Source organism: Parus major, chromosome 2 (assembly GCF_001522545.3).
Source record: "Parus major isolate Abel chromosome 2, Parus_major1.1, whole genome shotgun sequence".
Taxonomy (NCBI): Eukaryota; Metazoa; Chordata; class Aves; order Passeriformes; family Paridae; genus Parus; species Parus major.
Window position 1 is genome coordinate 94318307 of NC_031769.1, and position 15890 is coordinate 94334196.

The 15890-nt window shown below is 37.7% G+C and overlaps 1 protein-coding gene across 3 annotated transcripts in view; it reads left to right on the plus strand.

Annotated features, from left to right (window-relative positions):
* The first annotated feature begins 924 nt into the window (after positions 1-924).
* NETO1 (neuropilin and tolloid like 1) overlaps positions 925-15890 on the plus strand; it is a 62552-nt gene continuing 47586 nt past the window's right edge. For all 3 annotated transcript variants that reach the window (XR_001519696.1, XM_015619370.1, XM_015619371.2), the window contains exons 1-4: positions 925-1448; positions 5004-5057; positions 6620-6757; positions 14596-14844. Coding sequence is in view for 2 of the 3 variants with exons in the window: in XM_015619370.1 (XP_015474856.1) it covers positions 1421-1448; positions 5004-5057; positions 6620-6757; positions 14596-14844 (469 nt within the window). In the remaining variant the exon portion in view is untranslated. The remainder of the gene's footprint in view (positions 1449-5003; positions 5058-6619; positions 6758-14595; positions 14845-15890) is intronic.

The following is a 15890-nucleotide window of genomic DNA, read 5'->3' on the forward strand; positions in this document are numbered from 1 at the left end:
GCCTCTTGTTTTCCATTGAGACCATTTCAGGTCCTCTCAATACTCTTACTATTAATATGTTTTCTCTACTGTATTCTCCCCGCTCCCTTCTCGCCCAGACCACTAAACCTCCGCAATCTCGTCAAAGGGATGGGTGTATGGGGTGGAATGTAGCTGGGGAGGAAGATAAGTCCTAGACACGGGGGGAGGGCGGGAGAAAAAGGGAGAGATTTTGCAGTCGTCTCTGGGCTGATTGGAAGAGGTAATCATTGTATCTGCGGCCGGAGGATTAGCAGATAAACTTTTATTGCTCCCTTTTGTGCGTGTGTGTGTGCGTGTCTTTGTGCGTGAGTGGGTGTGGGTGTGTAGAGGAAGAAGTCGCCTCTCAAGGGGGAAAATCTTTTCTATTTCCCTTTGGCAGGTGCAGGTCAAGGAGGAACTTACGAGCATTTTGTCTGATCCATGAACTGATTAGGAGAGGGGAAGCGATCCCTCTCCTCTTACCGTTCCTTTCCCAGTTTTGGAATCATTCCTTCCCCACCACCGCCACCCTCCCGTCCTTCCCTCCTCTTCCCTTTCCCCTGCACTGAATGAATGGAAGAGTCTCCACGGTTTTCTTCTGCTTCTCGCCCTGGACTGGAGAAGTGAGGGGGCATCTATCTATCCTCATCCATCTTTTTCTCGCTCCATCCATTCCCGAGGGGATTTCAGACCGTGCAATGTGTTTTCAGCCTCTTGCCGCTGCTACCACTTGATACTCTGTTACGCGCTGGGAGAGGGTTTTGCAAAAATGGATTTATTCGATTTTAAAGGAATTTTTCTATAATAAGGTTCTCATTGCACACAAATATGACTAAATCCCCTATTTGGTAAATCTTTCTCTACCCCACCCCTCCTCTTTGGGTTCCCTCCCGCCCGCCCCCACCCCTTCAGAGGAGCAAGCACAGGGAGCTGATGACGGACCCATTAATCCCTTCTTCAATGCATCAAAAGAAGCCGAAGGGCTGGAAGTCGCTGGGCTCGGAGTCCTGCAGGAAATGCTTCGATCTGCTTTTGGTTCTGTATGAAACTGGTGACTAGGGGCTCGGCTCGCTCCGCCGCCGCCCGCCGGCACCTGGATGCGCGGGCCGCCGCCGCCGCCGCCGCCTTGCCCGCCGCCGCCGCCGCGATGCACCGCTCGTGGCGGTGCTGGTGATCGCTCGGGTGTGATGGGATTGAGCCGGCGGTGATCATTTGAAGGCGGTGAGGGAGAGCGCGGGAGAGGAAGGGCTGCTACGCTCTGCTGTGTGTGGGCTTCGGGATTTTTTTCTTGCTTTTTTTTTTTTTTTTCTTCTTCTTCTTCTTCTTCTTTTCCTACTTCCATCCTCTCCCCGCCACTGGAAGTCCTCCCGTATCTAAATGGAATTAGTGGAGACCGAAGCCCCTTGTGTAAGGAACAGACATGACCCATGGGCGCAGCTTCTTTCACAGTGAGTATCTGTCTCCCCCTTCCCACCCCCACCCCCGGCCGCGCACGGGCTCCTGCCCTCCGCCGCCTTCCTGGAGTAACGGGACCCCCGGGCTCCCGCGGAGTGGGGGGCGAGCTACCCCCACGCACACAGCGCATCCTCTCCCCCAGCACGCTGCGGTGCACCGGAGGGGAGCCGGTGTCTGCCAGCGCCGTGGGGCGGGCGGCGGGGCACGCTCCCGGGGGCTGGAGGCTTTCACCTGGGCGAGACGCGTCTGGTGGCTTTTGCCACGCCGGGAGAGAGCAGAGGGGAGCTGCCCCCGCCGTCGGCGGAGGTGCCGTGGGGCCCCGGCCGTGGCTCGAAGCCAGGGTGAGGGGGCGCGGGGCAGCGGCGGGGGCGGCCACACCGGGCACGGATCCCGGAGAGCTGCGGGGCGGGGGCGGCGCCTTCGGCTGAAATCCACCAGGATTAGCAAGGAGACACCGAAATATATCACCTACTCCTCCGAGACCTTAGGGGCCTCAAGCTGCGCGCTGGGACCCCCTCTCCTGTCTCCGTTTTGCAGAGGGTCCCTGCTTTAAAGGGGCTTGACTGGCCATAGTTCCTCCCAGCACTTCTCTGTGCGCCCACACCTGTACAATAGCGCTATGGCCAGGTATTGCTTGTCCAACAACTCTTCGCTAGGCTAAGCCACATCTGTGCCAAATCACAGCCTCCTAAAAGCCTGGCCAAGAGATAAATCACTTAATGTACAGCTTGTAATGAAAAAATGTACAGATCCAAAAAAGATGGAAAGATGCGTAATCAAAGTGGCACTAGAAAGCACGATTATAATTACACCCGTGATTAGGAGGGAAAGGGGGAGGAGGAAGACAGTGAGAGTGCAACAAGAAATTTTGTGGAAACTTCTTTAAAATAATTCCCAGACTGGGATAATCACAATATTGTCGCTCTGCTGCCAACACTTCCCAAGTGACAATTTTCAATGAGTGAAGATTCCACGGTTCCTCTTTGGGGTCTTGTTTTTTCCCCCTCTCTGAAAAGCAGTGTTCTTTTTCTGTGGCTTGAGAAAGAAAAGAGCATGAGAAATTCAAACCTGAAATTGGGCATCAGGGGTGCATTTGTGCAGAGGGATCATAGAATAAAATGATCTGCCTTGTCTGCTTAAATAAAATGTATTTGTGTTGGCTTTTCTCAAGAAGACCACAATTTTAATTACTTTCTGGCAACTTGCATGTTTTGGTGCTGCTGTTAATAACACTAAATCAAGAGTCTTTCTCTTTTTCTTTTCTTTTTTTTTAATATGGGAGAAGTGTTTCACTTTATCTATCCAAATGTTGGGTATTACATGTCCAGAATAAAACCAAAAGCCCAAAACACTTAGTTTCTTAGTCTCTTCTTGTCTATTAAACTCTATTATCAAGATTATTTTGACTGTTTACTAATAACAAACACTGATATAATGACATGTAAGTATAGCTCTATGCTCTGGGAAAACAGCTCTGTGATTTGGAAACCTTTTTTCTAGCAGTTACAGCTGGAACTGAAATAACCTGTGGTTTTTTGTCATCTAGCTAATAATATATTGTGACTTGGACCAACTCTTTACTTCTCTGAACTCCACTTTTTTCCATATAGAAAATTAGGGGAGACCTAATAGATAAAGACACTTGAAAAGAACTCTTATATGAATTGTTGTTAATTGCCTAAAAAGAAACACTTCTCACACGGAGTTTGTTTGGTTATCATGCTTCATTATTCTAGCTTCCACAAATTTGTGGGCAGATGGAACACCAGCAGCTGCTCCATATTTGAACACCAATCCACTTTAGACTATAAAGAAATTAGGTGTAGGCTGGTGAAGATTACAGGCATAGATGCATTATGATACCTGCATGAAACACAGCTAAAGTAAACAAGTAACTCTGTAAAGAGGTGATTCCTGCCTTGACTTTGGATTTTGACACAGTCATCTGGCAGAGTCCCAGCTAGCATGTATTTCCAGAATTCATCCCTCAGGAGAGTAAGGGCATGAACGACTAGATAGCATTCAGATCTGAGCAGAAGGTGTAGTGTTCTCACTGAATGCCCATGATACACAAGAGTTTCCACTGTCAGTGCTGCCAACATCTGTCTCTAGGGGCTGTGATCCTGACCAAGAAATAGTGAATTTGCTGCCAAGCCTTCATTTTCCCAGAATTTCAATCTTACCCTGCTTAACAGGGAAGTCATCATCCATGCCTCACACTCTCTGTCAAATGGGAAAGGTCAAAGACATAGAAATAGGGATTCTCAATAGCCATCAGAATGCTGGAAATATGGAGACTGGCTTCCTCTGGGGTGAAATTTACACACAAATTGCAATAAAAAAAGTGAAAATGTTGAAAGCCCCTTCTCAGAAAGGCTCATAGTTACTAGCCCATGGCAGCTTTTGGTGTCCCTTGGAGAAAATAAGAAGAAAATATACCATTCAATTACCTTTATTAATTGATCAGTTCCTCATAGTCATCAACAAAATGGTAGCTGACATCCAAAATGCTGTTAATAAGCACGCAACTTTATTTCCACCTTAAGGTCAGTGCAGCCTGGCCACTGTGTTTGGGCCTAATGCCAAACTAGCCAGGGCAAAGCCCTAAGCACTCCAAGAACTGATGGATCTGTTCTCTTCTGCTCTTGCTATTCCACTTTCTCTGATAGCCAAAGAAGATACGAGTGATGACAAGAAAATCATTGTGTGATTTCTTCATCAGGTAGCTAGCTAGTCACTTTGATCTTCCAAATTAGTCCCATTATGACTGCACTAAGGCTTTCCCCTTAGCATTTTCTAGTCAAACTGTTATATTTGGAAGTTCCCAGAAACCCAGTAATTATCTCCAGGTCAAAGTCCATTTCAGAAAGGTTGAATTTGTTTCCAAGAGGCACAGTTGTCCTATCATGGTTGGAGAGAGTAGATACCTGTTTGTAAAATGGGCTGCAGATTCACTGCAGCAAAAAAGCAACACCCTCTAGACAAGTCCAACTAGATTAATGAGATTGTTAAGCACACACAATAATTTACTTCACTAGAGATTTGCAAATGCTTTGATGGATGTGAAGAACCCAACCCCTCACTTTTTTCCTACTCCCAGTACTCATTTTCAAATTTTATTATGCCATAGTGAGAGACATTAGTATATACAGTGGCACTGAAATTTAGACTCCCTTTGTTAAAAGCAGCCACTTTTCTGTTACTGACACAAACTATTATTATATAAATATGTATTGGTAAAAATGTTTTCTCTAATATTAAAGAAAAAGTAAAAAAATAGGATGAGAACATCAGTGCCTGTGGATTTTGTTCTAAACCCAAAAGATCTCCTCTTTATTTGCATACATTTGCAAAGATAAGTACTTACAAGAACAGGCCATGAAGAAATTTGTTTATACAATATGTGCAATTAAAAGATGCAAGCAAACATGAAACTTCTTCTTTACAGGAATCCTATTCCATTTGTATTCTTGTGTGATATATGAGTACAAGTGATTTGATTGCAGAAACTATCACTCTGTGGTATTTAATGCATATTTCTCTTTCAGTTGTAGCAAGTCTAATCATCCTACATTTGTCTGGGGCCACCAAAAAAGGAACAGGTAAGTAAACTTCAGATATTTTTTGTCAGATAATTTATTAGAGAGCAAAATATGGATTTGAGTTTTTAGTTTAGTTTTTGAAATTTTAGTAGCTCATTTACTTCTAGTGTCTGCCCTTTGTCCATTTTTTTTTTGAGTATTCACATGCCTGTATACACAAAAGTCCAGGGGTGCTCATCAGGCTCAGGCTGACTCTAAAGACTATAAAAAACTCCCACTTTCAAATTGGGAAGTCCAGTTTGGGCTTCTTACCTACACTTAAAATCTTTTCTTCTTGTTGAAGTATAATTAAAAACCTGAAATTTGGTATCATGAGTACATTTGTGCAGGGGGAGTATAGAGAGATTCTTGAAAGGCTTGGATACTCAGTGTGAGTAGAGTCTTTCAGGGAATGCTGCTAAGCACAGTGTGTGTCTGAACCTGTGTCTGAATGCACAGCCCCTGCAGGCCAGAATTCATATTAGGAAATAAGGCCCCATGTCATTCTCTGCCTGGACACAGACCAGGGTGAAAAGGAAATGCTTGCAGAGTCTAAGTCAGATCTCAGACAGTTAATATCATCCTTGGAAGGTGCTTCCTTGATTTCCTTGATTTTCTCCATTGGTCCTAAGAGGGAGCCTCAAACACCTTTACTCTATACAATTCTTTGATTATTAGATAGATACCTCATCCAGAGAAACACCAGTCTAGAACCTACTATCCTTCCTTTTAATAGCGGTCTAGATACATTTCCTTCTGAAGAATCTAGCTCACTTTAGCCTACTTGTCAAAGCAAGATGCTCAGGAAGGGATCTGATCTGATTTGATCCCTGATCTTCTTCAGCTTGAACTGGCCCAAACCTTTGACCCCAGTCCCTCTGCCAGATAGCAGAAAGAAATGCAAGAGATTCAGGGCTAGGAAGATAACAGATGAGAAGATCTGACTCTCCCCTTCCATGATTCACTTAGAAGAAGGAAAGTTCTGGGCTGTGATTCCTGGCCTCAGAGCTATTTATTAATTTTACAGCAAACAGTGAGATAAAAATAATGTATGAACCAGATTCCAGGAATTCCCCTGTCTACCTCAGTCCAGTGAATATAGACTAAATATGCTGCAGATTTAAAACAACTGCTATATACGATCATAATTCTCTGGGTTATTTCCTTGATTTCGTGACTGATATATTCCTGTACTATGGCACGAAGCTTGCTGAAAGAGCACATGCTTGAGCTTTTTGAGATGTATGAGTGGGAAATTCATGCCTTCCAATTCTCAAGCACGTGCTTTCCCTAGAAGGTTATTATTTTAAAAGCAATGCAAATTTATTTTCCCCCAGACATCCAAACCTCTCCTCTGCTTTGAAAAAAAAATGTTTTGAGTAAGGATTATAAGTTTGTACCCCTAAAAAGCAGCCTTTTTTTCCCCCTAGATCAATAATCACATTCAGTCTCAACAGAGAAAAGTTTGAGGCCACTGACAGAAAAGAGGCTGTTTTATTTATCCTATTAGAGAGTTCTAAGTGTCACGTGGATGTAATAATTTGTGACATAATTATATAATGTTTTATGTCATCATTTCATAGAAAAACAAACTACTTCCGAAGGACAGAGACCAGTGCAGTGTGGAACTTGGACAAAATATGCAGAAGGAGGCATCTTCACTTCTCCAAATTACCCCAACAAGTATCCTCCGGACAGAGAGTGTGTCTACATTATAGAAGGTGACTGAAAGAAGAATCTTTATATTTTACCATCAACTGTATTAAAAAAAAAATAATAGGTTTTATTATATTGGAAGAGTAGGTAAAGTCGTGGTAGTAAATCTTTTCAAGACAAAAGATTTAGAGAGCCTCTTGATTTCTATCTTGATATAACTCATAAATTAGTTTAGGTGGTAAGTATGCATGATTCGAACAGTACCATTTGTTACAGGACATTTTGAAAATGTATAGAACTTAAAATGCTGTAATGTGACAGAAGAAAGGATATTTTAAAATGAGTAGTAAAGGTGAACATGGGAAACAAAAATGCTTTTGACTTTCATGCAAACATTTTAAACTTAGAATAACTGAACCAAAGATGACAGGCTTCGCTAGGCAAAGTACAGTAAAACTCCATATAGTGAGTGTTAAAATTATTTTCCATCCAGTTGTTTATAAGAAATGAAAATGAAAAAACCCAACCTACAAAATAAAACTAGAAAAGAATAAATATTAGCACAAAACAGCTCTAAAACTTAGTTTTTAAAGAGTATACAATTGCAGGCACAGAAGTGATTTCAGAAAAGCTAAGGATGTATTACAATTGATGTGGTATCTTTTCATTAGTCTTAGTACAATGGATGTTGGAGAGATTGCTGTAACAATGAATCTATGGAAGGTAATAGAGATTAGGTCCTGTCAGAGCTCAGAAAAGATGAATCAGGTACTGTACAGTAAGTCCCTGGAGTCAAAGTTCTTTTTAGGAATTGTGAATACATGTAGAATAGTGATGGTCTTCCATGCTTCATTTAGAGAAATATTAATTAATTTATGATGGAACGAGGAATTACAGAAATAATTATCTTATGACAGATGCCGATAGTACAAAGATATATTTCCAAAGATCCATAGCTGATTTAAATTTAATTAGATGTTCTAGACCCACACACGCTATGTAGTTTTAGAAAGTCAAAAGTTACAGCAAAATGACTGAATTCCACTTTGGTGCTAGATAACTTGAATGAAGTCAGAAGAGGTGATTATAAATAATGTAGTCAAACAAACTCTTAAAATAAAATTTATGCTAGTCTGTCTTTGTATATGTCTGAAATTTAAGCAGAAATATGGTAAATATTTTAATTCTGTCATAGTTTTTTTATTGGTTTCAAATAATATTTTTTAAAGAAGATAAATGTATAGGTTCAAAATGTATAACTAACTTAGCATTATTTTTATCTGGTTACACTTATGTTTCTAGATCCGTGTCTTTTTGCATATATTGATCAAATTATTTAACACAGTCCTGTGAGACTGGGAAGAAGCAGGCCTGTTTTATCTTCAAAGATCTGAAACACGGGATGTTTTATCAATAAGGTGAAATGATGTAGAAAATAACCCAACATTTTTGTAAAATTTAGTCCCATATCTCAGGTTTTGAGATATTCTTCCTCACAGTAAGAAGGTGCTTGAAAGTCCAATATTGTAAAGACTTTTGTCCTTATTATAGTAATTAAGTACTTACAAAAATATAGTTAATATGTCAAAAGATGCAAAATACACTGTTGAAATAATGTGATTTAAAATGCTTTAAAATGGTTAATGCCTAAGAACAATTTAAGAAGGAAAGATTTAATCAACCAACTTCTGTGAAAAAGATTAAATTCCACTTTGACAAGTTTAGAACAATGTATAGAGAAAAGACTAAACTCAACAGACATCTTGTTAAAATTATTGGAAAATTCAATCTTGTAAAATCTAGTTGAAAACATTTTTTTTTTTATGGCATGGGTATTTTCTTCTGCCCATACAGCCTAATCAACAGTTTGGATTGCAGCTGGTCATTTTAAAATCCACAATGAACCATAGGCATTGCACAACATTTTCAGCTTTGATCTCTCCATGTCTATTTCTGTCTTCTAAACAATCAGAAATAGTCATGTCTGTCTGGAAAATGCCACAAAAATAAGCAGGGATATAGGAAGATATCTGAGAAATAATATTTTAAAATGTGGCAGACTTAAAAAAAGGCAAAAGAAGAGTTGAAGGCCAACAAAAACTTTTTTTGTAATTAGATTAAATTATTTGTCCATATTTATTCTTTTTGCTACATATAAATGACAGAAAATGATAAAGTAGTCTAGAAAGTATCAACTTTTCCACAAATCTTTTATACTCTGTGAAAATATTCTGTGATTCTGAATCCTTTTGAATGTCAAGAACCAAACTAGAGGGATTGTTGATATGGTCTATAATATCATGCCCCCATCACTATCTCCCCATGGTATGTCTCAGGGAGTTCAGCATGCCAGGACTGTATATACCATACTCAAAGCTGTATGATGTGAGTATAAATACATATATGAATCACTAGGTTCTTTCCTGGCTCCTTGTATTCATTCCTTCATTTGTTTGCAATCAAACATACCCTTAGGGCAAATTCAAACACAATTCCTGGTGACTTTAAGGGTCTTTACTGAGGACTCCAGCTTGTAGTGTGTTGTAAACATTTGAATTCCATCTCAATATTTTTTCCCTCCACATTGTAGCTCAACTTATATGTATGCAGGCCTTTTATCATGTCAAAATTACTTTGGTGAAATGAAGAAGCTGGAAAAAGTTGCCATGATCACAGACTGTGAATTTCTGAAAGGAGATTTTTTGGTTGCAGAGGCTTCTAAAAGTCAAAGACATAAGCAAATCAAAGAGCTGGAAGTTTCTTAGATGATTTTGCTTTTTTTCTCTCTTTTTTAAAATTTTATTTTCTTTATTTATTTTTAAAATTCTATTTTAGTAGTAATTATAACCAACTCTTGGGACAATCAGGGATTTTAAAGTCCAGGTTAATGCTTTTCTAAAAGAAATCATTTAAGTCATCTAGAAATCATGGACTCTGTACAAAAATTGTTATGCTCTAGAGGAGGTCTCAAGTGAGGCTTGGAGGAGGTGGATACAACTCTCCAAGGAGCTTCTGATGAATCCCATCTTGCCTTTCAAAATGCAATGAGAATTTTTTCTTTTTGTTTGGTTTTTTTTTCCTTTTTTTTTTTTTTTTTCCCCTTTCAATCTTATTTGGCATATAGAAAACATAGAAAATGAGCTGAGAAAAATTGGCCAAATTTAACCCTTATTTTGAATATTCATGATTCTAACCTGACAAAATTCACAGCTGCCCAGAACAATCACAGCAGTGACAGCAATAGCCATTGCCAGACTGCAGAATATTTGGCATGTGTGCTACAAAAGGAAATTTGCACAGGAGATTTTGTAGGAGCAAACGCTTTTATTTCTATTAAAATATTTGGGGACTGGGATAGTCATGCTACACACATTAGAGAATTGGTTTAACAATCCTGTAAGTGAATTACCTTGTAAAATTTTAGCTACTCTTTTTTTAATAATTAAGTGCTTATTTATAAAATTGTTATGGACTAGAACTGCTTTATGGAGATATATCTTCTACTTTATCTACTTTATGTGGAACATAAAGAATTACCACTCATGAAGGTCTCATGTTCTCACAAAAGACCATTAAACTCTTCACGATATTTCACAGGTATTAGAAAATTGTCATCATCAAATGAAAAACCTCTGCCAAAACAAATTTTGTATTTCCCATACATTGTTTTGTGTTCAAAAAATTTTCATCAAAACAATGAAAGAACCCTTTTTTCAAATGAAGATAAATCTGGTTTTCTTGTCAATAATAGCAGGATAACCAGATGGAATGAGGATTATTGAAACTATTAGTAGGGTAACAGCTCATAGAGATGGCAGTAGGTGTTGAGTTGTTTCTCATTTCCATGCAGTGTGGCAAATTGAAACAGATTTTTTCACTTAACTTCAGCTGTCACTACACAGACTTAGAGGCTGATCAGAATTAAAACCTTAATTGAGTAGTTTTGCTGCAACAGTTCTACTGCAAGCTAGAACCCAATGACTCTTTTTTTCATTGGAGGTAAAATCTCAACACAGCACTTGTGTAAGATTATTGGATGAAAAATATGACAAGACATGCAAGCAGTAAGTGGACCTTTCCATGGTACTAAACAGTTTTTGAAGAAAGATGATTGGAAGTTAAATGTGGAAGTTGAAAAATTTGAAATCAAGTAATTTTATGAGACAATATATTATTCAATATATTTCTTTTAGAGTTGACAACAACTTTTCCTGGCATGGTAGCCACAGAAGAAGTTCTGAAGAAGTGAGTCAGCTTTATCTGTAAATTAGGATATCAGAAATAACCACTCCATCCCTCCTTCTGATTAGATAGCCAGATGTCAATCCAGTCTGGAAGATTTGCATATTCTGGATTTTTTTTTTTTTGGTTTTATTTCTCTGTGGATACACACACACTATTATTAGTGACAATTCTGGACGTGTTCCCAGTTTATTTCTGTAAGTTTTTACTGTGAATTTATTTACACACACCTTGTTGCAAAAGCTGTGGCACAAGATGTGTATTTAAACAATAGTTGCTTGTTCTACCTTGTGCTTAGCAGAGAAACCCCTTTTGAAACCACTTATGCCAGAACACAAGTGTGAAATTATGTTTTACTAAAAGGAACTTAAAGCTGAGAATTTGAATTATGTGTTTTCACCCCGCATGGTCATATCTAGGAAATTTTGATTAATTTTGTGTCTTATGTAGATTATTGCAAACAAAACATTTAACCATTGATATGAAACACAAGTTGAAAGACAGAGGTGCATTTTAAAGCACCTGATGAAGAGGTCACGGATGCATGTGCTGCACCCTGGAATTACACACAATTACAGAAATATGATGTGTTCCTACCAGCATGGCCAAAGAGATGCCAGAACATGACTTTACATTTAAAGAGTGTGAACGGGCAGTGGTGCAGACCTCAAACTCAATCCCCAGCCTTGTTTTATCCCCAGTAGACAAGTGCTGCTAATGAATATTCAATCCTCCATTCTAAAAGTGAAGTAGCTTCTACTCATAGGGCCTTCAGGGAAAAGCGGACACTCTTGAGCTCTCCTTGAGCTGACGTGATTCTCTCTGGTGCTCTAGCAAGATCTGAGCTTTGCTAGGAAAATTCTCATCTTGACTTTTTTTAAAAAAAACCAAAAAAAAAATGCAGAATAGTGCTTATAGCAAACTATAGCTATATTCTGGTCATAAAACTGGTTGGCAATGTGAGATTCAGAAAACTACATGGAAATTACGGTTGTGGAAATTTTGTTTTTTCTCAGGTCACTCATTCACCCAGTCAATAGTTCTCATGTGTAACTCTGCCTGATTCTTATTTATCCACAATCTTTCCTTTTACTTTAGAGCCTCCTATACCAAACCCATCATTGGCTCTAGGGCTTCTTTTCAACACCAAAAATCATATCAAATGACTGAACTCTGAGGGAACCTTGTGGCAATTTTTAACATGTTGCATGAGTCTTGGATACAGAGAAGACCTGTTAAGGGTTTTACTACAGGCCAGGACTTGTAACCCTCTTCTTGGTATGAAATAAGGCAGTGGAAAAGAAAGCTTCTAAAGGATAAATATGTTAGGATAATGGCATAAGCCATTTTTGAAGCAATCACTTTGTGGCTGCGGGAAGCACAGCAGTCATGCACTGCCCTGTGCTGCTGTATGTCACTAGCAGTTGGGAGTAGTTGGAGAATCAATCTTCATATCTAGTTTGTAAAATTAAAACATAATAATAAACCTCTAGGCAGGTTAATGGCATAACATCAGAGTCATGAATGTATAAGATTTTCAAGCCATGATGAGAGTTCTTAAGATTACCTAAAGTGCTGTCAAGATAGAGTTTCTGATACCTGACTGCACTTCTTAGGTGAATGTTGAACAATCCTCAACAAATCTCCTTAAATGGAATAAGAACATGCAGAATATGATCCCAAGTTGAAAGCTGTTGACTGATCTCTTCTGTCCTAGTATGGTTTAGCTGAGTTTAAATCAATAATTTTTATAAAAGTGTAAAGTCAAGGCTATAAACATCTGAATAAAATTTATCAATGATGTCTTCCAGGTATTTAATCTTTTACTATAATCTAAAAATATTTACTTTGGTCTTCAAACCTCACCAGGGATAACATCATTATGATCTCCTTTACAAGCTTTATTATCTGACTTCACTTTTGTAAACTTTTTTGTACTTTCAAAGTGGTTTCTTTTCCATAGACTCTGAATTTGGTGCAATTATATGTAAACCATGTAGGTCTTTGCTTTTACAGCTGAATTTGTATGGGCAAAAAGATTGCAAATTTCCTGTAAACTGGTATGAATAATGCCTGAATGTGAATTTCTTCAAACTGAGAACAGCAGAAAAGGTTTCTTTCTTATGTTAAATGCTTCAGTAAATATCAACCAATTATATTAATATTGTAAATAGAGCTGTTAAATTATCATTTTTTCAAATAAGGCGTTTTATTAACTTAGTTCTTAAATGTTTCTTATAAAATGAGTCTGTATTTATTGATATGAAGTACACTGTAAAAGGGATCTGACTATGTGCTCTTACGTAAAGATTTCAAAATTTACCTAAAATCTTCTTACTCAGTTGATTTTAAATAGTTTCTCTTCTTATGTGAGCAATGAGTTCATACCAAAAGCTTAATTTGGAAATGTTTCAGAACCCAAACAAGATATTTGTTCTGGTCACACTGACAGTTTTCTTATTACTCTTGAGGAAAGAAATGCAGAGATACTGAGTCCTGGAGTGGCAGCAGTTTCCATGTTAAGCAGTTTCCATGCTAAAAACTCGGCATGGAGCTTGATCTTGCATATTTTCATGTGAAAAGAATGGTTACTCTGGCAAAGCTCATGGTAAAACAAACCTCTTTTGATATGTGTAAAGTGTAGGACATGATCCCATGAGAGGCACAGCAGGCAATGACACAACAAATCCTTGTAGCAGAAAGCTTTGTCAGCAAAAGGCTCCAATGCACCAAGCTCTAGACATGGAAGGCACTGAGTTTTTGCTATGGCCGGGATTAAGTGTAGAAAAGAGTGAGCCTCTAGAAGTTTGCCTCTGATAAAATGTATCCATCAAACCATGGTATTTTTCTTCCCTTAAAGAAAATTCTATATTTCTACCAGTTACTTTTATTTCCTTTATACGGGAGATGCCAGGAAATACCTGTTTTAGAGATTGTTCTGACTCTGTAAACTTAGTACCTATCATTAAACATGGAATTTTTTAAAAAAAATTAATTAAGTGGCCACTATGAAGATCCTTCAAGATTTTCAGTATATCATTTGTTCTTCAATTATCATCCTTATCTAGTTCTTTCTTAAGTGAGAATTCACTTCATTTGTTCTTATGCTTCCAATGAGAAATAATTCAGAGTATAAGCAATTACATTCCATTTTGTCATTGACTGCAATACATATAAGAATATAATCTGTCCTTACTGTAGTACTGTAAGTAAGGACAGATTATATTCCTATATGATAAAGAGATCAGCTTTTTTACCATCATCTTTGTCAGTACTAGCACTTTTTAAATATAAAAAACCCATTCTGATTAACACCCCTTCCCTCAAGTATAAAAGAAAAAATATTTTTCTAAGTATGTAGGTTTCTTAGAAACATTTTATGTTTTAAGAAATTGTTCCTGGCTATATTTTTCTCTTCATCATAGATATCTCTCTTAGCTTTACTAAACACTGCTGTCAAGAATACTTTTTTTGAAGAACAATAGACAAACTGACAGTGCCAAATCTATAAAAAATACAGATGTACTAATTTTCAAACAAGATTTTAAACAAAATTTTAAGATTCATAAAAAATAGATATATTTTATTTTCTTGAGTTTTGCTTTAGTTTTGGAGAGTCTTGGGTTAGAAAATAGTAAGATAATTTCCTTTTTGTCTCTAGCTGCTCCTAGACAATGCATTGAACTACACTTTGATGAAAAATATTCCATAGAGCCTTCTTGGGAGTGTAAATTTGACCACATTGAAGTACGAGATGGACCTTTTGGCTTTTCCCCTATCCTTGGACGTTTCTGTGGACAGCAAAATCCACCTATGATAAAATCCAGTGGCAGATTCCTGTGGATTAAATTTTTTGCTGACGCTGAACTGGAATCTATTGGGTTTTCTGCTCGGTATAATTTCACACCAGGTAAGAATAAACCATCTCATTTTTAATAGTGGAAGCTTATCATTGTAACTTTTCTAATGATGTATAATCTTGCTGTTGAAAAATATCTTTAGTTGGTGTTTAGTTTATTGTCAAGGAAGGTGTTAATAGATAGAAAATTGATAAAAGTCATATATATCTTTGGCATAACAATTAAGGCTTATTCAAGGGAAAGATTTTCAGATTCTGTACTTTTTAAAAAATATTATTTTCAAGTGAATGCTATTACAGAAAGTAATTCAAAATGTTTCATGTGAAGTTTAGTGTTTTATGCTTGACTGTTATGCTGTACAGCTTTTCTTTCAAAAAGATCATTGATAAAGTATTCTAATAAAAAAATGTAATTATCTCAGAAAATTCCATCATTGCTTTTCCACTTCACCAGTCATTTCCCCAGCTGAGGAGTGGAATAGTTCTCCTTCCTCAATAAAGAAAACTATTATAAGTACCAGAGGATGCATGATTTTCAAATAATAACATATATTAAATATTTTTCTAAGAAGGCTGTAAATCTTAATTGCAATTGTACAAGTATTCCTTGTCACTGTTTAATTCATGTAAGTAAAACCAAATTCCTAGTCATACTTTCCATTAATTCCTCTGCTCCACCACTTATTAACAAAAGATTGCTGATTTTAAGTTTCCTCTTTGGCTGCAGCTCCACTATACTGCACTGCAACTGCACTGCTGGATGTGACGTAGTTCTGTGACTTCTTATGTATTGAGTGATGAGTCATGCTTTAATATAGCTCACTCTAAAGCACTGTAATTATTATATAATTTTGTCAATTATGTCACTATTTTTTCAGCTAAATTGTTGTATTAGGTTGAACAATATTCTCTAAGATACTGCCTAAAATTAGCAGACCCAAAATTCTTCCTTAATTATTCCAGTAGCATTTTAGAAGCTGGCAGGTCTACATGCTCTGTGTTCTTCTTTCTGGTTTTCTTTCATTAATTCAAGGAAAATACTTATAAAATGAACCAGTATAGTCAAATTTTCTTTCAAGTCAAGGATACTGTTTTGC